The 24,809-nt window shown below is 35.2% G+C and overlaps 1 protein-coding gene across 1 annotated transcript in view; it reads left to right on the top strand.

Annotated features, from left to right (window-relative positions):
- Positions 1-24,490, top strand: part of IFT43 (intraflagellar transport 43) — a 44,723-nt gene extending 20,233 nt beyond the window's left edge. Inside the window, exons 5-8 of the mRNA XM_081758614.1 lie at positions 1,415-1,464; positions 4,595-4,667; positions 17,279-17,414; positions 22,335-24,490. Coding sequence (XP_081614740.1) covers positions 1,415-1,464; positions 4,595-4,667; positions 17,279-17,414; positions 22,335-22,439 — 364 coding nt within the window. The 3' untranslated portion in view covers positions 22,440-24,490. The remainder of the gene's footprint in view (positions 1-1,414; positions 1,465-4,594; positions 4,668-17,278; positions 17,415-22,334) is intronic.
- The last annotated feature ends 319 nt before the right edge of the window (positions 24,491-24,809 follow it).

The following is a 24,809-nucleotide window of genomic DNA, read 5'->3' on the forward strand; positions in this document are numbered from 1 at the left end:
TTTGTTCGTCCGTCTGTTAATAGTATCAGAGCAAAGACGGTAAGAGATGTCGAGATGCTGTTTTTCCAATCGATTAACGTTCCATGGATAGGTTCTATCTCCTCCGTTAACTTTCTTTTCAAATCGGAAGTGGCTCAAATTAGCCATTTCCGGTTTCAATGTTTATTGCCATAGAACGAAAACAGTAACAGATAGCTTGAAGCTGTTTTTTGCAAATGATTCAATATCTTAATTCAGCGTACCACGACTATCCCAAACACACCACCAAAACCGGAAGTGGTTCAAATTTAACATTACTTCCGGTTTCAATGTCGATTTTCACGGAGCAAAAACGGTAAGAGATATCGAGATGCGATTTTACGCTATCGGTTCATTGTCCCAAGAATAGCTTCCATCTTCTCCATTAGCCTCTGTATTCAAACCGTAAGTGGTTGAAATTAACCATTTCCATTTTCAATGTTTATCATCATAGAACGAAAGCAGTATCAGATAGCGAGAAGCTGTTTCGGTAATCGATTCAGTGTCTCAAGGGAGTGTATCGTCACAACCCGCAGCTCTCTACCAAAGCCGAAAATAGTTCAAATTTAATATTATTTCTGATTTCAATACTCATGTCTACAGAGGAAAATCGGTAAAAGATATCAAGATTTTTTTCAATCGATTCATTGCCCGAGAATAGATTCCCATCTTATCTATTAACTCTATTCAAACTGGAAGTGGTTCAAAATGTAATTAAATATAAAAATGTCTACTAAACACCATCGTCGGTTTTTATTATTACAAGAATTTTTCTCATCAGAATTGCTTCGCTAAACCGAGGAAGAGAGTAAAAAAATAAAAAATAAATAAAAAAAACGTAGAAGGTACTTTGGTTGTACACTTGGCTCTTTGTTGTAGTACAATAAAAATACATGATTTCATAGTATCCAGTTCGTCAATGTTCTTTAAGTATCATGATGAGGCTGAGAAAGTAGAAGAGAAAAGCATTAGACATGAATGGACTAAGAAAGATGTTTTATGAATGCTTGTGAAATAAACTTTAAAATTGTGTTCAAGCTACTCCTTGTTTCAGATCTTATTTTGAATTTATTGAAACAATTCAGAAGGCTAAAATAACGCAGAGGCTAAAGTAAGCATGTTAGACCCAAGGAAAGTCATGTAAATAATTTTACCCCTACCCAGAATCCCATTTGGATGAAAGAAGAAAAACCTCAGCCGAAGGCAACAACTTTCATGTAGTGCTTCATTTTGATTGATTAGATTTTTTTTAAATGATAACAGCAAAAATACTCTAAACTTCTACTTGAGTAGGCCCGATTTACGGTTTTGCTAATGATTCTCCAAATATTAACAATGTACATCTAAAATATAGCAAGTTATATATTTACTAGTAATCTCTTTAATATCTTTGCAGGGAAGGATTCACATCTCCCGATAGAGGAAGAAGAGATGATTCGGATGATGGTAAAGTTATTAATAAATAATAATAATAGTAATCTGTATGCATGGTTGTCAGGCATACACACTCTAAGAAACGAGTCGGTAATTTTAATCCGATTTTTCTCTGACTTGAAAAAAACTTAATTCTTCGTACATTACTAAAAACATTTCAAAAGAGAAGGCCATATTTAGAGTGTATATCCATTTTTGCAGTATAGATTTTTTTTTTTCCTTTTTATACCAAGGGCGACCTTAACACCCGACTCCTGAATTATTGCCGTCTTTGGCGGCTTGCATGAGCAACTAACTACCTATTCTTTAAAGAATCTACTCCTGCAATGAGTAGAAAGCTATAAATCCCGAAGTTTAAATATACACTACTTATAATGGAAGGTTTCGAATGAAATATGGTTAAATTATTGTACAGTAGACATCCTTTAATCCGGCACGTTCGAGACCACGGTCGTGCCAGATTAGCTATTTTGCCGGATTATCTAACGTTAATGTAGTTTCAATGGGAATACCAAAAATAAATCACCTTTATTATATAAATGGAAACGATTAAAACATGTATTTTATGTGTTTACCGATATTCTGGTCTTGTGCGGACGATATAAGTATGCTACTGTACAAAGTATTTCGTCATTCAAACAACTGCGGGGTTTAATATATTCTTTTTTATAATTCAATAAGAGTACAAAATTAAATCCAAACATTGACTATTCTCGTATTAATATTATTAATAATAACAATAATAATAAACCCGCAGCACAAAATAAAAACTAACACAATACATTGATATTTACAACAAATTGTAATAACAGGGTATCTATCGGTCACGAAAGTCACGAAATCAGAAAACGGTCATGAAAGTCAAGAAATTTAGCTCTTGGGGTCACGGTTTTTTTTATCTGTACAGACTAAAAAATTTTGTTCTATAAAACGTCAAAATTCACCACCAAAAATGTCTATGGTCGGTTTCAGACGCTTCCAAATCGCAAGCAAAGCATGCTTCTATCGCAAGTATGAAAATTCGGCCTAATTCGCACCCAGATTAGCTCATGAGAATGTTACGAAATTTTATGGTTTGGTAAAGAAAAGGTCACGAAAAAGTCACGAAATTTCATTTTAGAATTTTAATAGTTATAAGCTGCTCTGTTGCAAGAAAAAATACACATGAGCATTACTGTTTAGAAAAGTCTCTGGTATCACGTTGCTTCAATGATTCGGATCTCTTTTTCAAATAAATCGTTAAGGATTATACACAAATTTATGAGTTCTGCCGAGTTGTAGCTTTTGTCGGAATCGACCTAGAAAAAAAAACAGGAACCGTAGAATGCCTACTGTACTATATAAATAACTATCCATTTTTTTAAAAAAATAAGTAAATAAATTTCTAATTTAACGGCCCACGAGGCTAAGTGAAACGGTACTGATAATGAAAGAATTAATAGAGTGAAGAAAATGGAAAGAAACTGGAGAACTCCGAGAAATCTCCGGACACGGTGTTTGTCCACCACAAAGCTCACTTACGAGAACTAGGATCAAACCAGGAACACCCCATATATCAGAGCTAAGCATTTTATCACTGAACTGCATGGTCCCGTAACTATTCATTTGTTGGGACAAGAAATAGGAATAATTTAGAACTTATCTGTGGTCGCGGCACCTCTGTTGGAATAAAAGGAAACTGCAACTCTGGGCTATTTACTTTTACTTTGATAATAGTGATACCATGCGTCGCAGCTGTGAAGCTATTGCTTTCGTCGGAGTCGACAGTGGCATCCTCAGTGTGTAGCCGATTATATAGTAGATATGACTCAGCATTTCATATATAATAAAGCGTATTAACTGAGTCATGTTTGTAACTTAGACACCATCTGCATATCTTCGAAGCCATGTAGAGCCTTGTTTCACGAGTGCTGCTACCTACCTCTTTTTTAAAGTGCAATTTTCGCCATATTGCACAAGTAAAAAGTTAGCTCGAGAAAAAAAAATCAATTGGGAAAGAAGAGTCACATTTAATTAATTAAAATTTATCTTGTAGTACGTCGTAAAACTTATTTACCTGAATGTTTTATATTACAGCGTATTATGTGGTAAGTTTTAGTTAATTAATGATTTAATTATTTGTCAATTCATTTCCATAAACAATCTTTTAAATTTCATCTATGAATAAGAATACGTGTTGTTTCAGAGAAAGCGGGTAGCCATATATATATAACGTGAATGTGTATATATAACAATGTGCTATTATTATTTCTAAGTTGGACATTTTGTATGGCATCAGTGGTAGTCAGTTCAGACAGTTTCCACTGTATAATGCAAGAGATCGAAAGAAATGCGGATTTAAAGTGAGTAATCTGGGACTAAAATTAGGCGAATCCAAATCCGTAATTGGGTACCGTCAGAGCCGATAGTGAATAAAGAGTGTATAATCACAATATAATAGCTGAAGATTCCATAGTTTCGCAGTCTTTTCCGCCAGCGTTACCAAGTGTATGTAGTAAGTTTGGGTTAAAATAGTAAAGTTTTATGCTATCACTGAATCCATATTTGAATGCCAATTCGGCTACGAGTAAACGATTACAAAACGACCACATAATTGTTGTAATTGTGAAGTATGTGTCTTGCTCATCTTATATGTATTGATGTAATTATTCCTATTATATTTTTTGGTGGATAAATATTGTTAATTTTTGCGTTGTCACTTTATTCAGTTTTAGTCTTAATGAGTTCATTAATTTGTAACGTATTTAAAACTTTACGTGTGATCCAGAGCCAAGTTTTGCATTTGTTCTGGGTCATAATTTATTTTACAATAGCTTACTATCTCCGTAGAAGTGACCTCATAAAATTATATATCCCTTTTAAAAGATAGAAAAAAATACGTCTTCAGTATTTTTCAAAACAAGGAATTAAATGTAGGAAAGGATGGAATGGGTAGCAGGTAGGTTAACATTTCGCACTACGACCAATGCACCCTTGATAATGTGTTAGGTATATTATATGCTAACATTTACCGTCAGGCTCTTTGTTCTATCTGCTGACAAAGGAAATTTCTTGGAAACAATGCACAAAACCATTTTCACAAGTAAATGTGGTTAAGTTGGAATGGAAAATTAAATATATGATTAATCTTACCGTATTTCAGATATTCCTGTGATACCTGACTTAGAGGAAGTGCAGGAAGAAGACCTGGCCACACAAATAGCACAGGCTCCATCGTAAGTATTTTGTACATTTGTACTTCTTTTTAAGTATTAGATTAGGGATTGAAATATTGCAATGTCACACCCTTTTTGTTGCCATGATAATCTCCATTTTCCTTTTTAAACAACACTGACCAAGGACTTAAATATAAAGCGAAGATAGTTAGTGTTAATTTCCAGATTGTAGAACATTAGTGTAAAAGGAATGCTTGTATTTCTTTTGAAATATTTTCTATGAACTTTTATTTTTAATTAAAAGATAGAAATAGCAATAGACAAGTAATATGTTAAAAAAATATTTCATATATGAGAAGCACTAAAAGCAAGATCAGCGAGTTCACATGCCTTGTGGAATTTCTCCTCTGATATCGTGCATTTTGAGGTTATATTAAGTTTTAAAGTATAATCATCGTGTTTATCATTGGATATTGATTTAAAATAATCTTGGAAATTTTGATTCAGTAGTATCGACATCATATATAATATTGCAAACGTGAATAGAATTACGGTTTAATAGTTGTTTAAAATGTATGCCGAACTATTCATAATTGGGTGCTTGCTTATTGTCTGTCATTAGCCGAAATGTCTAAGTTAATAGGGAATATAAGTCCATGTCCACCAATCAGAAATTGGTTGAGTGAAAATTTTCAACATACATATGGTTCCAAGTCTAGTGTTTTTCTTTTTTATGTTGCAAATATTATAATTGTACATCCATATTGTAAAAAGTAGGCATAAAAAGTGTAAATGCACAAGTAGAATTAGCATTACTCTAAAAGTAATGACTTTTCCTTTGAAAAAAACATATTTCTACTATTTTCTTTGCGCCTACAGTTCGTCAATCTGCAAGTTAGGGAGTTAGTATGATTGCTTCTTCGTATGGTGGATTACATGTTAATGGCGCTTACATTACTTATCACTTAGAGGTGATAAGTACCTTAGAATTTGAGAAAAAGCGGCTGGAATAATTCCTGGCTTCAATTGACTTTGGACCACTCCATGCAAACAAGAATAATTTTCATTTTTATGAGGAGAAAATAGCATAAAGAGAAATCACCAGGCCTGGGGACCACCGGAGTCCGAAATCAGATCCACTTAATATCCCAAGAGGGAAAGGAAATTGATACCTCTCATGCATACAGTTCCATTACTAATTTAAAAAAATATATTTTTACACATCACTCGCAAAAAAACAAAATAAAAATATTTCGTCAAACCACTCTAAGGCAACAGCTGCTATAACAAACCAACAGCAATTAACAGAAGCACACGAAAAATTGCATACTTCTCAGAATTCCAATACGTAATATATTAACTCGAACAACACTTCACTCCTCATAGCACAAATTATTCTTGTTTTGCACTGTTCTTCAAATAATAATAATATTTCGTCGAAAAATCCAATAATCTTTATCAACTGACTGGATTCCTATTTCACTGCAACTCCATTTTGACAAGCATGGAAAGCGAGACCACATAGAAACATGCAAGCACACAAAGCGAGGTCACAAGCAATCCAACAAGTACAAAATTCGTAACGAGCACAGCAATCCCTAGTCATGATCCGATCCACAGGGCAGCTTCCTTCCAAGTTACCACACAAAGGTGGGAGCTTGGAGAAGTCAGCTGCGGTCATGCGCAAAGAAACAAAGGTCACCACTAGTAATCCTAACTCGACCGTAAGGTCGCACGGGAGAAAGAAACCTCGACCGTAAGGTCGCACGGGAGAAAGGAAATCTTTTTACATTTTATTTTTTTTCCTTGTAAGTCTTGATAATGTAAATTAACAGTAGTTAATTTCCTTAGTGTTTTAAATACATAATACAAACAGCAACAAAGAATATTTTTTTTTGAAAAGTGTAACGGTACGTTACAAACTCGGCGGCCAGGAAAAAGAAAAATTCTGACTCCGGAATTTTTCGTCAAATCACTCCTCCTCTGGCAAGCTACGAAACATAAAAGAAACATTATAATTATACATATTTACATATTGACACACATTTTAAAATATATAACTCGTTCAAGTTTTAATTATACACAATTTATTATTCAATTATTTTATCAATATTAAATTCATATTAAATCTGATTTTTACTATATCCAACCTATATAATTTGATTAATATGAATGACTTTCACTTCACTAAATAAATAAAATTTTGATTACTATGGCCATAGTAATTAAAATAATAATTTAATCAAATATATTTACAATTGACACTTAGCAATAATAGAATATGACAAAATAACATTTAGCAAACATGGAAAATTTACAAATAACAATTATCTGATTAAGACTATCAATATCTATTCTCTTCAAAGGATAAGCAAGGAGTCAACCTAGACAATATAATTCAAAAAACTACTTTAAGATCTTCGAGATCTATAGATCTTAACTTCCGATACGTGAGATCTACGGTAGGTTTCTGCTGCATCTGCTTCATCCGATAACAAAATGGTATTGGGAGTCAAAAATCTTCTAATAACAAAGGGACCTACCCATTTTTCAGCCAGAGATTTTGTAAATTTATCTTTTAGAGATGATTTCGCATGGGACTTCACCAGAACCTTGTCTCCAACATTCAACGTGACTGGATTTCTCCGACGCATCATTAGCATTCGACGTTTTTGCCAACTCTTCTCTAAATTTTCCATTGCCTGTTTCCACATTTCTGCTGAACTTCTACCACCAAAATCAGAATCTATAATGTCCCATCGATTTTCTAACGGTGTTGTGTACGGACGTCCATAAAATATTTCGAATGGCGACATCTTCAATCCTTCATGCTCACTGATGTTTAGGGTGAATTGCAATCGTGGAATGAAATTTGACCAGAGTTTTTGGTTTCCAGATATATAAGAGCGTAACGCAGCCTTCAAGGTTTTGATGAAGCGCTCCGCTACATTTCCCCCAGGGTGATACGGGCTCAAACGAATGTGTTTGATTCCTAGACCAAATAAAAATCTCTTGAAGGTCTCAGATACAAAAATGGATGCGTTATCAGTCGAAATGGCTTCCGGAACCCCAATTCGGCTGAATATGTCCATCAATTTATTGGCTACCAAATTTGAAGAGATATTTCGTAATTTTTCAATTACAACATATCTACTAGCATTGTCTACACCAATTAATATGTACCTGAAACCATTTGAATTGGGAAGAGCTCCTACTATATCATACATCCAGTGTGCATTTACACGATTACTATATTCAGAAGCTAAATAACCCATCTTACGCCTGTTTGATTCCTTCATCTTCTGGCAAACGTCACATGTTGAAACAAACTCTTTAACTTCTTCCTTCATCTTCTCCCACGTGAATTTTCGCATCAGTTTTCTTAACGTTCTGTATGTTCCAGAATGTCCACCCACCAGATTATCATTGTGGTGATATTCTATGAGAACTCTTCGTAATCTTTTGGGAATTACTATTTTAAATGGATTAAGGGCAGATTTTGTCCTTTTCATAAGAATCTTATTATTCAAATGATACCCTACTACTTGTTCTCCTTTTTCAATCTTCTCAATAATCATCTTCAGTTCTTCATCCTCCCTTTGTAGTTCGTCCAACGAATTCTCCACTATTGGTAATTTCCACTGGTTCGCAGCTCTCATATTTCCTTTGAACACAGCCAGGCCAACAGGTCCATCAATAATATTGAATTCGAATGGATCGTACATCCTCGTTAAGAAATCTGCTACGGTATTGTCGGCTGACCTAACATGTTTGACTTTAAATGAAAATTGGCATAGGGTTTCAACCAAAGGCCCGTATTTCAAAAGTCTCTTACTATTTCCCAGGATCCATGTCAAAGCTTTGTTATCGGTCAGGACTTCAAATTCATTTACAAGATAATGCTTGTACCTGGATATCGTTTTCACAAGACTGATGAACTCGATTTCGTAAATGCTTCTATGCCTGTCAGCCTCTGACAGGCGTTTACTGAAATAGGCGACAGGTACCAAGTTCCCTTTATCGTTTTCTTGTGACACGCATCCAGCTACACTTTTCCCTGATCCGTCGACGTTGACAACAAAGCGCTTGTTTAAGTCCGGAATTTTTAAAACAACATTATCTATCAATATGTTCTTCAATTTATCAAGAATTCTCTGATGCTCTTGTTTCCATTCAAATTTTACCTTTGGTGATTTCAGTGCACTTAATGGCCCCATTAACTCCTGGAATTCGGACGCGAATTTTGAATAGTAGTTGAATAAACCTAAAATTTTCATCAACCCTCTTCTATTTCTTGGTGGAGGGATGTTACGAATCGCAGAAACTCTACTAAGGTCGATTTCCATTTGATCTCCCTCAATTAGATAACCCAAATAGTTTATCTTTTTACAAAAGAAATGACATTTATCAGGTGACACCGTAATGTTGAATTCTTTAAATCTTTGTAATACCTTTTCCACTAGAATCATGTGTTCTGATAAACTACGTGACGCTATTAAAACATCATCAAAAAATAATTTTACACCATCATTTATCATGTCACCAAGTACCTTCTCCATAGCCCGAGACAAAATATTACTACCTGTCTTTATCCCGACTGGTAACCGCGTATAACGATAACAGCCTTTAGGAGTAACTATGGTAGTTATATCCCTTGACTCTTTATCCAGTAAGCACTGGAAATATGCTCGGCGCAAGTCAATTTTAGTGTATACGGTCTTATCTGCAAGCCCCGTGAGACATTCCTCTAAATTAGGTGAAGGAAAAACATCATTAACAATAAGTGAATTCGCCCTAATGTAATTTCCTACAATTCTATGCGTATTATTCTTGTTTCGCACCAAAAAACAACTACTAGCGAAATTTGAATGATCAACTTCCTCAATTATACCCTCGTCTAGTAACTCCTGAATTTGTTCATAGAAAATTCGTTCTTTGCCCTTTGGTATCGGAAAAGGTGTATCTTTAAATGGCTTGTGTTCTTTCAAATATAATCTAGCAACAAAATTCTTAATACACCCAACTTTGTCAGTTATTACATCCTTATACCTCTCCTTCAAAGAATCAATGAAAGCCATGATCTCCGGCTCGGTGAATTTCCAAGAATCATTTTCAATAATTTGGTTTTTCACCTGTATATGTTTATGGTCTTTCACCTGTACAGGGGTCTGATCCTTTCCTTCACTAGATTGTCTAATATCCTCATCAATGTACTTCTTGTTTCGTTTAATAAGTTTATGAAAGTTCTCAGCTTGATCCAGGTCGATATCCGACGCCACTGAATCACTTTCACTCTTGGATGCACAACGTTGTTTTGTTCTAGCGGCTAATCCATCACTCCTCTTAAGATCTTCTGCACAATTCACCAATTTGATTTCCGATACATTAATGACCTTCTTCCGGGAATCACGTGTCTTCCGATGCTTCTTTCTTGATTTAGGTTTATTTGCATCTTCAACAGTCTTTCCATCTTCAATCTTCTCCTTAGAATTTAAGTTGTTGCCGCAACCCAAAGATCCTTCCTTGTTGTCAATAGCTAAACTATTAGATGATGTCAGTCCAACCACACATGGTAGATTCACTCTGTCTGTCGAACTGGACTCCTTAACCTTGGATGGTTTCATTGTCTTTAATTTTGTTTGTTTCTTGTTGACACCTTCCAAGGACATTTCAATTGCACCACCTCCATAATTTCCTGAATTATCAATTACTGATCCACAATCTATTCTTCGGATTAGTCCATCAGTTTCCGAACATCTTGGTTCTTGAACTCCTAAGTCATCTGTCTTAATAGGTAGCCTTTGATCACCACTACTTCGAAGAGCTCCTTCACATCTCACCTCAATTGAATTCTCAGGTAGATCAGCCTTGACTTCAGAATCAATCAAAGATCTAAGTTCCTTTAACTGCATTACACTCGGTGCACTTATTTCAAGCATCCTTAATTCAATGTCCCGATAGTCCAATTCACATTGAACCGCTGCATGACTATACCTAGAAACAAACCCATCCTCGCATATAAATAATGACGCCATGAATCCAGATAAAACTCCTAAATCCGCCTTTTCAGCAGGTGAATCCCCAAAAGATTTTTGGTCCTCAACGTTTTTTATATCTTTTAACTTACCGTTTGGTTGAACCAATCTCTTGTAGTTTAACTTCAATCTTTTTAGTCCACCACGCAAATTCAAGCAATTCCTAAAGTAGTCAATAACCGAATTCGTCGATCTCAAAAACGGTGTACCCAGTAAACACGAACAGGGTAACTCTTTAACCACTTTAAACCATACCCTCTCAAAATGACCTGAGAGATTTACGTTCACTAGAATTTCCATGTTCGTATAAAAATTAAGTCCTGATGGTGCATTAACCAACTTCTCTGGAGTAGATTTAATAAATCTCTCCAACCCACAAGCTTGAACCAAGTCTAAACGTATTATATTAAAGCTTGAGCCACCATCAATACAAATATCGGACAAGCGTCCATGAATCCTCCCAACTACAAAAGAAGCCACAGTGTCAGACATCTCACATGGAATGGTTACTGCTGAATTTTTAATTTTCTTTGAATAATCAGACTTTTCAAAACGATCCTTGTATATTCCTCGAGCCTGAGACTTAACTTTCATCTGACTCTGAACATCAAATGAATTAGGTTGATCCAAATGTACATTAGTATTATGTTTTCCAGATTTTTCAAAATTTTTGGAATAACTAACATCAGGATTTTGGTTAAACATTACTAAATTCGATTTCCTTCTAGAAATGCCCATCTCCTTATTATATTCCGTCTGATTTCTAAATTCTAAATCATGCCTTTCAGCAATTTCCAATAACTCTAACCTAGACACTGGAACATAATTATTTAACATTTTAAATTTATGATTTGGGTTCATCCCACTAATCATTACATTAACCATGTCGTACTCATTTCCCCCGAATTGCAAAATATTCATAGCAATAAATACTGATTTGACATACTGATAAACCGATTCTGACAATCGCTGACGCCTATATATTTTCTCAGAAATAAATTGATGTAAACAAACTGGGGTAATAAACAGACCCACAAGCCTGCCTCTTAATTCACTCCAACTCATTTGATTATTTAAGGCAAATAATATTTCTTTCAAAAAAGCTCCTTGACACTTTCCAATTAACAATGACAGAATCATATTAAGAGAGTAACTAGTGTCTAGTAAAGTCTCTTCAATTTTGGACAAAATGTCAAATACAAGTACGCTATCGCTACCATCGGTTAACTTGACATCCTTAAATTTACATTCAAGAAAGTCGTTCGTTCTCTTAAAGGTATATTTCAACAAAAGATTATGTTCGAAATGCGAGTCTTCATTAATATTACCAAGATTTGGCAACCCTGCATTTACATCACCCCGTAACGGAGGTTCTCTAGTGTAATATAAATGCCTATTATTATGACTTAACCTAGGTGTTAAATTTCTCATCAAAGAAACTCGCTTATAATAATCTCTTAAATTTAGATAACCAGATGGCGATGATAATCTATTAGCCTCTGACGATCTAAATTCAGATGGAACACAACGACCTAATTGTCCTGAATTATCAAAGGGCTCACTAAAATTTACCTGTCTGTGATCACGAGCAGTTTCATTTACACTACCGACATTAGCTAATCTACTAAAATTATTAGCAAAATTCTGAGGGCTCACTCCAGATTCTAAATCAACATTCAAGGTTGATGAGCGTCTTCTAGCAAAGCTATCAAAAATGGGTGGAGTCAAAGACATATTCACCTGACCACAGTCAGACCTAGTCTCAAGGTCCATAAAACCGGTACGGCCGAGGGTTACAAATTCTGAATTCTGTTCAGGAATGTCAATAGATACATAATCCCTTGGGCTACACATGATATTCAATAATAAATAAATAAATATCACTTCAAACATTTAACAACCAATTATCATCACAAATGTACCCACTAACTACTGACACTACAGTCGAACCAAACATAAGATCAAATGGAATCAACCTAACAAACACCTTCCTTGCTTACCTTTGCTAATAATGAAAATTTATTACAAGCTTCTTTTTTTTTTCAACTGATGACGAAAGATACTCAATAACACATTAAAAAATTTTCATATATCGAAAAAAGTTAATATTAAATTCAAAATTTATTATGACAACGCTAATAACTATATTAACCACAAATTAGACGCGTAGTATAATTAAACTCTATATTCATATTACCAGACTTAAACAACACAAAGTTATTTTTTTTTTTTAAACTTGGAACAACACAAAAGTTGTTTTGAGAATTTGGAACAATACAAAAGTTGTTTTAATAACTTGGAACAACACAAAAGTTGTTTTGGAACTTGGAAGGAAGCCACAGATGTAACGCCCCTATCCAGGCCCAATCACTGCAACGCGGGAAATACGTCGGACGATCTAGCCAACAGAAAGGGCTTTGCGCGGACCAGATACATGCTCAAGAATTACTGGTGGAATGAAAATCCAGAGGTTTGGCAATATGGCAAAATCACAATAAAGCAGTATAAATTCAATAAGAAACACAACAAATCAGATTTATAATTTTATTTACAATTAATAATACAGATTCAAAAAAATATTCTTCTTCCTGGTAGTCAAAAAAAAATATTTAATTTTAAAAAAAAATAATTGTATTGAAATAATTATGTCAATTCCTTCTTGGATGAAATTTCAATTATCATTGGATACAATGCACACAAAGGCCAATCCAGGACCTCTCTCATTAAAGGTACAAAATTCCAGATTCAGTTTACAGTCGTCGGAGGCCAGTCCAGGACCTCTTCCTTCTTCAGACCTAATTTTTACCTATTAAAGCTTCCGAACTATCAAGTTTAATTTATTTCTACCATTTTTTAGTAAAGATTTCCTTCCTGTGTTTGTACTCTCTGATCTAGTCAAGAAATTATTAAAGGAGCTAATAATCCAACAAATAAATTAATAACTTCCTTAAATCCAGAAAAAATATCCTTTTCAATAATTATATTACTTATTATTCCGATGCCTGAGACTCGGATATTAATTTCCAAGCAAGTTATTTCCTCTCTAATTATTTTTAATCAAAAAATATTATTTAACTTCACGCGTAATAATTCCAAGAAAATAATTTTTGAAATCGCAGATTCTGGTGACCAAACCTGAAAAAGACAACATTCATATAACTGAGGTTTTGGGTCCAAACCCTCCACCTCGCTTCCCCTGGATTTTCAGTTGGAACAGGGACAACCGTAATGAATCCTTATTCTTTGAGAATTAAGCAAGCCAATTACTCTCTATTTTGGAGGCAATTACACAACCCACACAAGACGTCACAAACATTGGACTTAAACAGGAACTAACTTAGTACAAAGTTTTAACACTCACCTCATTTTTTCCTTAGTAATATATTACCTCTCTGGAATAATTCCTGGCTTCAATTGACTTTGGACCACTCCATGCAAACAAGAATAATTTTCATTTTTATGAGGAGAAAATAGCATAAAGAGAAATCACCAGGCCTGGGGACCACCGGAGTCCGAAATCAGATCCACTTAATATCCCAAGAGGGAAAGGAAATTGATACCTCTCATGCATACAGTTCCATTACTAATTTAAAAAAATATATTTTTACACATCACTCGCAAAAAAACAAAATAAAAATATTTCGTCAAACCACTCTAAGGCAACAGCTGCTATAACAAACCAACAGCAATTAACAGAAGCACACGAAAAATTGCATACTTCTCAGAATTCCAATACGTAATATATTAACTCGAACAACACTTCACTCCTCATAGCACAAATTATTCTTGTTTTGCACTGTTCTTCAAATAATAATAATATTTCGTCGAAAAATCCAATAATCTTTATCAACTGACTGGATTCCTATTTCACTGCAACTCCATTTTGACAAGCATGGAAAGCGAGACCACATAGAAACATGCAAGCACACAAAGCGAGGTCACAAGCAATCCAACAAGTACAAAATTCGTAACGAGCACAGCAATCCCTAGTCATGATCCGATCCACAGGGCAGCTTCCTTCCAAGTTACCACACAAAGGTGGGAGCTTGGAGAAGTCAGCTGCGGTCATGCGCAAAGAAACAAAGGTCACCACTAGTAATCCTAACTCGACCGTAAGGTCGCACGGGAGAAAGAAACCTCGACCGTAAGGTCGCACGGGAGAAAGGAAATCTTTTTACATTTTATTTTTTTTCCTTGTAAGTCTTGATAATGTAAATTAACAGTAGTTAATTTCCTTAGTGTTTTAAATACATAATACAAACAGCAACAAAGAATATTTTTTTTTGAAAAGTGTAACGGTACGTTACAAAGGCTATTACTCACCGCAAAAATATGAAGCAGAATTTTTTTCTACATGCAACAGGTAGCGCTTTCGGAAGATACAACTTCCTTCTTCAGGCTGTGGTAGACTTCAAAAAGGATAAAAAGCATGAAGGAAGGTACCACAGGATGAAGAAGGAAGTTGCATCTTCCGAAAGTGCTACCTGTTGCATGTAGAAGAAAATTCTGCTACATATTTTTTGCGGTGAGTAATAGCCTTTCCGCTTTTTCTCATTGAATACAATCACCGCTCACAATATTGTGATACCTTGGAAGTTATTTCAAAAACTAACCTGGATAATGTTTCTTTTTAAAAGAATTCTTGCTGATATTTCCAGTACATCCTAGGGGTACTCTTCTTCGGTGTTAAGGCTTGAGAATATTCTCAACAGTATAGAAGAGTACCCGTGGGATGTACTGGAAATATCGGCAAAAATTATTTTAAAAAGGAACATTATGTAGGTTAGTTTTTGATATATATTAATTAATGTGTGTCATATGCTCATTTTACCTTAGAAGTTACTTTTATTTGTGAAGTATTAAATTTTACTCGTAAATTTTCTGAATAGTAGCTCTCGTATTCTTAATGTGTACCGTTTTCCACCAACTTTATTCGTCGTCAAAATTTCAACAATTGTGAATAAATTTAAACCATTGCTTTTGTTCGTACTAGAGTTTAAAATATACCTTTTCGGTTCACAGATTTTATGAGAGTATATTGTTGTCTTTTGAGAGGAATGCAAATACAAACCTAAGAGGATAGTACGATTTGACGAAACATAGTAAATGTTAATTACTCCAATAGCAAATGCTAGACTGACTCGACTGGGGCATTGAAACACTTAGTCTCATCCTTTCAGGATATATATATATATATATATATATATATATATATACAATGTAGTAGCAACTGCGCCATCACTACACCACGTGCTCTCTCGAACCACCTTGGTTAACTGTACTGAATCCTCCAAAAATTTGTTTGTTTCGATGTTTGATACTGTACTGCCCTTAGTTTGCAACACTGCATAACAAGTATATATATATATATGTGTGTGTGTGTGTGTGTGTGTAGATTTGAAATATGTAATAATTTGACGTACTGCCGTTTGAAAAATATACAACTTTATGTTGGGTTGGCAACACTATTAATGAGATTATATTACAGTGTATGTCGAACAATGCTCCCTTGTCGATATTTGCATGGTACAGAATTTCAGTGTTTTATATCCAATAGTGTAAAATTGAGAAGAGCGTATCAAGAAAAATAGCCCATCCTGTATATGAGAGAATAAATCCATTGACTCATTCTCTGATCCACTCATCATTAGATCTCCGAAACCATTAGAAGTCATATTTTGAAGTTTTGTACAAAGGTTCTTGAACTGAGCTGTGGAAACGACAGAGATTTCCGAAATTCGATCCTTAAAAGGGAGAGGAGTCCAGAATATTTTTTCACCGTTTAAGGGCCTTCCGTTTGTCTTGAGCAATTCAACCCCGAAGGCAAAAAAGGATGCTTGGACCTATTTCTGTCGTACACCATATTTCAGAAATAGCTGGACCGAGGAACTAGACCTTTTGTTTAAATTTTCCTGAATGGATAGCTGTGGATAAGATAAAATTTTGTGAAATTCGACACCAAAAGGGAAAAGAGTGCAAGGAGATTGAAACTTAACAGGCGTAGGAAAATGTTCAAATGATCTCTGTGAACCCTAAACTGTGGATGTGGTCTTTTTCCCATCTTTCGTCAAACGTCCGAAATCTTTGGGTGTAGGGAATTGGAATTTTGCACAAATGTTCTCCCAAGATTCTAGACTGCAAGTAAGACACTTTGTGAAACTTGTCACGTAAGATGATTGAAAGAGTGCATAATACTTTCTCGCTTCTCATCAGATTTCTGATCCCTTCGACCTAGGAGGTTGGAATTTTGTACAGATATTCTTCCTAGACTAGGTAAGACAGAGTTTTCACAAATTCTACTCCGAGATTTTTTTTTCACTGGTCCTTAGGATACTTGTCCTTAAAAGTTTTGACATGGATTTCCTATACTGAGTAGTTTAGGAAATATATAAGCTAAATAAAAATGAAATGTGACCAAAGCAAACTTACAGTTTAGTAATATTAAATGTTTGCTTTGGTCAGAGTTTATTTTTATTTAGCTTATAAGTAGTTCCAAAGCTACAAAGAGTATTATTCAGCTAATAATATTTTCTTTGGTAAAACATCAGCAAAATATCGTTTTCTTTGAGATTATTGTAATATCATTGTGTTTAATTGATTAAATATACTGTATTTGCTTATTTATTTACTTTTCAGTGTTGCTGTCAATCGAGTAGCAACTTACAAAGAATTAGATACCGATCTCTTTAAACATGCAGCGTTTGCCACTTTAGATGATATCAACCTGAGGTTGCTGACTAAATGCATGTCACCGGAATCAGAAATAAAGGAGGTTAGTGATGCTGTGTTTTAACAGTTCCTAGTTACTTACATCAAATTGACTCGTATGTGATCTGCAAGTTAGACACTATATTAGATTGCCTCGCTTCCACAATATTATCTTCGATTGATGTGGTCATGCACGGAATTATCATTCGTACATCTTTTAGTTGAGTGATATAGCATTGGTTCCCGTTGCCGTTGTTCTTGGCTCTCTAGCTTTTAATTCAAATAGTTCTGCCCATCTCCTCACAAGGCTGGATAACCACCAAAAGTTGTCCTCACAAGGAGAAAATAGACTTTAGTAAATGAACTTCGGGGTCATCTTTCGCGAGGTAGTAATGCACATTTAAAGTGTTAATATTACTAACTGGGAAAGCGCAATAGCCAGAAACAGCCTAGAAAAAGCGTCTTAATGTTTCCGACTCGCCACATATATGATACGACGCGTTAAGTTATCAAGTCGCAGCGTAGCAGAGTGAGGAACATCTACACCTCACTTGCAAAGAGTCCCGTGTTCAATTTCCGCTCGAATCATTTTTTTTAATTTTTTTTGTTTTTTGCTTTAACCAACAAAGTAAACTACGTGTATTTGTAACTACAAGTAAAATATAAATTCACCATATGTTTATAATGCATAAAACAATAGAGATGTTCAAATCAGTTGTAAAACTCTGCAATGTTTCATGTTAACTAGCAACAAAATGTAACCTATTCCATAAATATATTGAACCAAAGGGGATTTCGCCCTCATCCCCCTTGCAATCCGAACACTGTCCCCAGATATACATGAAGCTCCAAGAACATTTTTACATAACGACTGTGGTAACCATAATATAATTTATTATATCAATATATTTACGGAATAGGTTACATTTTGTTGTTAGTTAACATGGAACATTGAAAGATTTTACAACTGATTTGAACATTTCTGTTGTATTATGCTTATAATATATGGTGAATTTATATTTTACTTGCAGTTACAAATGGCTACTTTATTGGTTAAAGCAAAAAAAAAAAAAAAAAGACTCGAGCGGAAATCGAACTCGGGACCTTTTGCACCTGAGGTGTAATGCTCCTCACTCTGCCACGCCATCACTTGATAACTTTACGCGTCGTATCGTATATATGACGAGTCGAAAACTTTAACACGCTTTTTCTAGGCTGTTTCTAGTTATTGCGCTTTCCAAGTTCGTAATATTAACACTTTAAATGTGCACTACTACCTCGCGAAAGATGGGCCCGAAGTTCAGTCTGCTTTCTCCTTGTTAGAATAGAATCATGATAATCAAATATAAACGAAAACTTCACTCCTGGCGTAACAATCCTCAAGGGTCAATGCGTACCAGTCGGGTTGTGGCACTTACACCTTTGGAGTAATGTGTTGGCACCACATCAGTTTCCTTCGCCGTTAATGCTAGCCACTTCTTTCTTTCAAGTACTTCCCTATTTGTCCCCACAACGCTGGGTAGACGCCGCAATAACAACACCATCTGGTGAGTACGAACGGTCACTCACCTTTCCTCTGACCCAGATCCGGCACTCCTTAGCTTCTCACGCTCAATTTGGATATCTAAGAGCACAAACATAAAGATTATAGAAGGGCTAAATAACTTAAAAGTTTCCATTGATACAGAATAAATGTTTGCACTGTCTCAATAACAATGGGCGAAACTTATACAGTTATCGTATTTCTATATTTTACGGTAAGAGCTATGTTTATTACATTAAAATTACCCCTAACAAAGTAGCAACCGCTGAAGAGGTGCAGAGAAATTTGACTTCCATGCGACGTCATCATTTGCTGCACTGCTCCTCTTTACTGGTGTGGAAGCTCAAATATCGTTTCACAATCAGCATGATAAATTTAAATGATATTTTCAGCTCTAATTAGTGTATGATAGGCAAGAGTTAGAGAAGAGCCTTTCCTTCCGGGAAGTGTGTATCCATATACCTAGGATGCATTAAAAGAGAAACTACTTTATAGAAGGTAGATTTTTTAACATGTCAGAAAATCGCTGTTTTGCTAATTGAATATATTATGTTTAACAAAGATTTACATCCAAGTCCTGTATTTCGTTGAAGGATCACCAAATTTTTAACATTGCTTGCAAATCTTCTAGTAGGCGATGAAATAAATTGTGTGTGCAAATTATAATTGCTATAGGATACATAATGAGCAAGCTGAACCTATTCGGTGAACCGAACTCAAAAACTCCCGGCGTGCAAAGATGTGGAACACGGACTCTGTTACCAAGCAGAGCCTGTCCCTGGTCAAGCACGGCTATCAAATATAACGATAGTTCTTCTTTAGACGATGGAGTATATGTTCATCAAATTTCGACCAGTAGTTACCGGAAAATAAAGTACCAAATACATATGGACAATACCTAGATTCAAACTAAAAAAACCCCGTGTGCTTAACGCTGGGAGACAATAACTTAAATATAGGAAATAATACCTTGTATCCACTGAATTAAACTACTTCAATACGTCCTGACATCTTTAGTGATGGCCTCTTCACTGGTAAACTGTGTTATTGGGTAGTTCCTGTGGAACATTCCTAACAAGGTACATTCGCGAAGTGTCCCCTCAGGATTTGTGTAAAATTAATTCAAATTCAAAATTTCCCGCAGCATAATGTGTATTGTACTAATGTTAGCGGCCCATACCGGTAATTTGCATATTTATGGGCCTTCATATAAGGCATGTACTGAATTAAATATGCCATTTTTAAATTGATGTAGTACCTTTATTACGCATTGTACAAGTTTCTGTTTTACATTTATTGAGAGCAAGTATATTGACTTAAAGTATGCTCAAACAAACAATGCAAAGAGTTCATGGATTGTATTCATGGCGCAGCTTCTTGCGGATTCCCTTCGTGAGGATTTCGACAGACACTTTCTTGATCGTCTTGGCAGCAGCAATCCACTTTCGCAGAAACTCCTGAATGTTTTTTGTAGCCTCACCTGTCTTCCTCAAAACGTCTTTCACTCGCACGCAATAACGCTCGATAGGCCGGCACTGCGGGGCGTTAGGTAGGTTCATGTCTTTTTTGACAAATTCGATTCCGTTGTTCTTCATGAACTCTATTGTCGCTTTGGTGTAGTGGGCTGGGATGAGATCAGGTCAGAATATAGTGGGAACATCGTGCTTTCGAATTAGTGGCAGCAGTCACTTCTGTAAGCACTCTTGGACATAGACCTGTGCGTTCACTATACCCTTCGTGACAAAAACTGAACTCCTTTCTCCGCACTCGCAGATCGCGTGCCACACAAGATATTTCTCGTCGAATTTCCCCACTGCGACAGTTGTTTTGAATCGTGGGAGATGTTGTCCAGGTAAGACAGTATAGAATTGTTTGCCAGGAAGCGCTGAAAAGTCGGCCTTGACGTAGGTTTTGTCGTCCATAATGATGTGGCGATTTTCGCGTGAGATAGAGAGTTTGCGAGCACGTGATGTGATGACGGTGCCCTGATTTTCTGAAACTCTTGGAACCTTATGTTTTCTGTATGTCCTCATACCTTCGCGTTGCTTCGATCTCTGCTGACGCTTGTGTTGCACTTCCTGGAAACATCCCTAACCGAAGCACTACGATTCTTCTTTATGGCACTCACGATCCTTTTATTAAGTCGAGAGTCACGTGGGCCGTAAGGATTTCGATTGTGTGGTTGTCGTTCGATTGACTGAGTCGTAATGTACTGTGTCAGTATGGTTTGAACAGTTCTGTGTGGTATTTTCAGGCCCTTCGCAAACCACGGGCGACGAGGATTTTGGAGCCATTTGTCGACGACTCGTTGACGGCGATCTCTTTTCATTGATGTATCTGTATCTTGCAACATGAAACAATGAAAAGTATATCAATTTCTAAGCTAGTGTACGTGCTATCAATACATGTAAAACATAAACTTATACAATTCGTAATAAAGGTACTACATCAATTTAAAAATGGCAGATTTGATTCGGTACATGCCTTATATATCCGAAATTCAAACATATACTACTATAACGCTCGGACACAAAATTGCTTTTAGTTTCTTTAGATGTAACTGGACATGAATGTGGACATATGCAAGATGGCAGCCGGGGTGGGTAACATGTGCCAGAGAAGCAGTACGTGATCCATATATATAATGTCCACATTCATGTCCAGTTACATCTAAAGAAACTAAAAGCAATTTTGTATCCGAGCGTTATAATAATGTAGATTGAATTCCAAATATATTAAAGCCCATAAATATGCAAATTGCTGGTATGAGCCGCTAAAATTAGTACAATACACATTGGGCTGCGGACAACTTTGCATTTCAATCAATTTTACACGAATCCCGAGGGGACATTTCGCGAATGTACCTTGTAAGAGAAATAAATGAAGTCCTCACTTCTCAGAATGTTAAGAACTTTTTTTAACAGCTTATCACTATTTAAGGTTGTATTTCTCTTCAAAGAGAAAATAAATAAAAATCCTCACTTTTTAAATTGTGATAAACTTGCTTTCTTGGAAATACGCTACGGAGTTGATAGGCTTTATTTTTCCTGTTAATAAAATAGCTTAAACAAAGTTCTCGATGACATTAAAACACACACATTTGTGTCTAGATCGGAATGAAAAAGCTGAAAGTTGTCAGCGCATAACAGTATATTTAAATGTAAGGTCTTTCACGTTTGAGTTATATGGGAAACTTAGCATGACGTAGAGACCCCGCCTCGCAGTGAAAGGTCCATAAATAATATCAAAAGGGTAATGATTTCTCGTAGAACTATAGGAGATTTACTTCGATGTAAATCTTTGATAAATACCTATTCTTTACGTACCGGAACAAACATTACATTTTTTCTTTTCTTTTAGAATCTTTTAGTTGTGTGTAACTTGTATTAATAAGCTTGCTATGCAACTGTATTTATAACAAGATTTTTTTCATATTTGTAGCCAGATATTCCATGGACATGGGACATCATGTTTACAGATGTGGTATCAGACCTTCTGACAGAATGGGACAATGAAGTGACGGGCGATAAAGAAGTCACGACGTAAATCCACATGTGTTACATTCTGATTTGCTCTCTAAAGTTACAAATATATTCTTGTTGTTGAGTGTATTTATTGAGTTGTTAAAAAAATGTAAGAATATGATCTCACAAGTTTATGGGTATTTTCAGTTATTTATTGTTATTTTAAGTACGTATCTTGTGTTTACGTAGTGTATTTTATTTCATAAGAACAACCATAAGAAATTATACACTTCCTGTCATGATGGACGTGACTTAAATGCCAAGTAAACTATTTTATATGAATCATCATGTAATATACGAAAGATGTTCAAGGAAAACGGGACTTCAATATAATAATAATTTTGTGACGAGACGTGATGTGTGAATAGTTCTTGATGATGACATTCAGAAAATGTGGTTTGACAGTAGCAGTTCCTCAGTTCTCAGTTGACTAGTGTCAGTAACTGATGTGCGTAAACAATACGTTAGGATGTGGTTTGTAAGAAGTGATTTTTTTTAACCGTCAACGGTTCACTATCTTTTCTGTCTGCTTCCGGCACTGCTTGCAAAACAACATATTCACAGACGACTACTTCCCGCGTAAAATTCACCAGAGTTGTCACCAGGGGACAATAGCTGCTCTACCATCGCGGAATGTATGTACACAAATAACCACAACGAACAATACCTGAAAATAGTACTCTTCAAACGCAGTAGGCAAGATCAAAAAATGTGTAGCCAAATGGTAACGAAAACTCGTTAAGGGTTGAAAAGGCGAGTCGAAATGCTCGTTCTTCGCACGGGAAGAATAGGTTTTTGGGAAGTATTTGAAACCCCTATCAATATTTAGCAATCAAATTTATTAGAATTTTCAATTGAATTGAAATTTGTAATATTAACCGATTTTTATACTTTTTTTCTGAGTGAGAATAAAATGTTTCAAATTTCACGTAATTTCAAATCTTCCTCTCTATTCAAAGTACTATCACGTAATTTTATTTCTATTGCTTCTCTTAAGAACCGTTTATATTCATTCATAATTCCGTAAGTGCATGTAAGTGACGGATTTTCGAATAAAATTATTTTTCTTTTTTTTTCTAGTGCATGTTATGCAAATTTTTTCTGGGGGTTACGGTAGCTCAGTGGTGGAGAGCCCACCTCTAATGCTAGGGGCTCTGGTTCAATCCCAGGCGAAGTTTGTGATGGACAATATCATGTACGATGGTTTTCTCGATATTTTTCTTTCCTCCCACATTCTCATTCTCCCCTCTCCTAATCATTCGCTTTCATTAATCACCCGTCTCCTTTAGCCTAAAGACCATAATCGCGGGACGCAAAACTTTTTTTCTTTAATTTTTTAAAGACATCTTGTATGCTCCTCACATCTCTTCTCGGCAAGGTAAGAACTACGTACTTCCACCCACTCGACGTCCAGTGCTTAGCCGATTCTATATAAGATTATTATTATTATTATTATTGTTATTTAAAGTTTGGCTTGTACTATAACTATGAGTGAATGCTGTATTCCACTGTCATGATACGCGCATCAGATTATTTAAGAATATCGTGCGATTGGTAATTTTGTGTTAGTAAAATATTTAGATTGTAGTTTCACATCTACGTATGCGTTGTTCACACGTACGTCCCATTTTGGATCACTAACTTCGAATTAAACCAAGATATTCATTAGCTAAAAACAATAAAAGAGAACTCCAGTATAACTTGGACGATTGCATTTTTTCCCCGTTTTTGAAGTATGAAACGAAATTCACGTTTTCTTTGAATATCTTTGTATTTTGAAAGCTTAAAAGATTCGTGACTACCACCGTTACAACTGTTTCTTCAATATAATGGGAAATAATCCTTTTTTTCGGTAAGGAAAGTGGCATATTTAATTCTTTTAGACTAAACTAGACAGTTGAAAAGTAACTACTGCCTTCGTACATAGTACAATAAGTAATCATTCCGTCCAAGTGCCGTTACACATCAGTTTATAAAGTGTAAATCTATATCAAACTACTATTAAGAAAACATAAGTTGTGTATGTGTTGGAAATATTTTCAATATTGTTATTAATAAAAGAAATATTAAAAATGTGTAGTAGTCTGTTCATAACACCTATGATATCCAGAATTTTTCTATTTTTCAGTATTTATTCGCAAGGTAAATTATATGAATTAAATTTTTAGTCATATACAATTTAATAGTGTAATAATAATTACAATAATAAAGGATTTTATATATATATATATATATATGAAGACTGTCTTTAGTCCAAAGGCAGTGCATTTATGTGACATAGGAGGTAAAGCTGACTAAACTGAAACCTCAGCATCTTGTTTTGTACAATTTGACAATATAAATTCATAGTTAAAATTTCAATCTGTCATTATGGAAGTTCAGTCCTCTTTAG

The sequence above is a fragment of the Thermobia domestica genome, chromosome 5 (assembly GCF_964235325.1).
Source record: "Thermobia domestica chromosome 5, izTheDome1.hap1.1, whole genome shotgun sequence".
In the NCBI taxonomy this organism is placed as follows: domain Eukaryota; kingdom Metazoa; phylum Arthropoda; class Insecta; order Zygentoma; family Lepismatidae; genus Thermobia; species Thermobia domestica.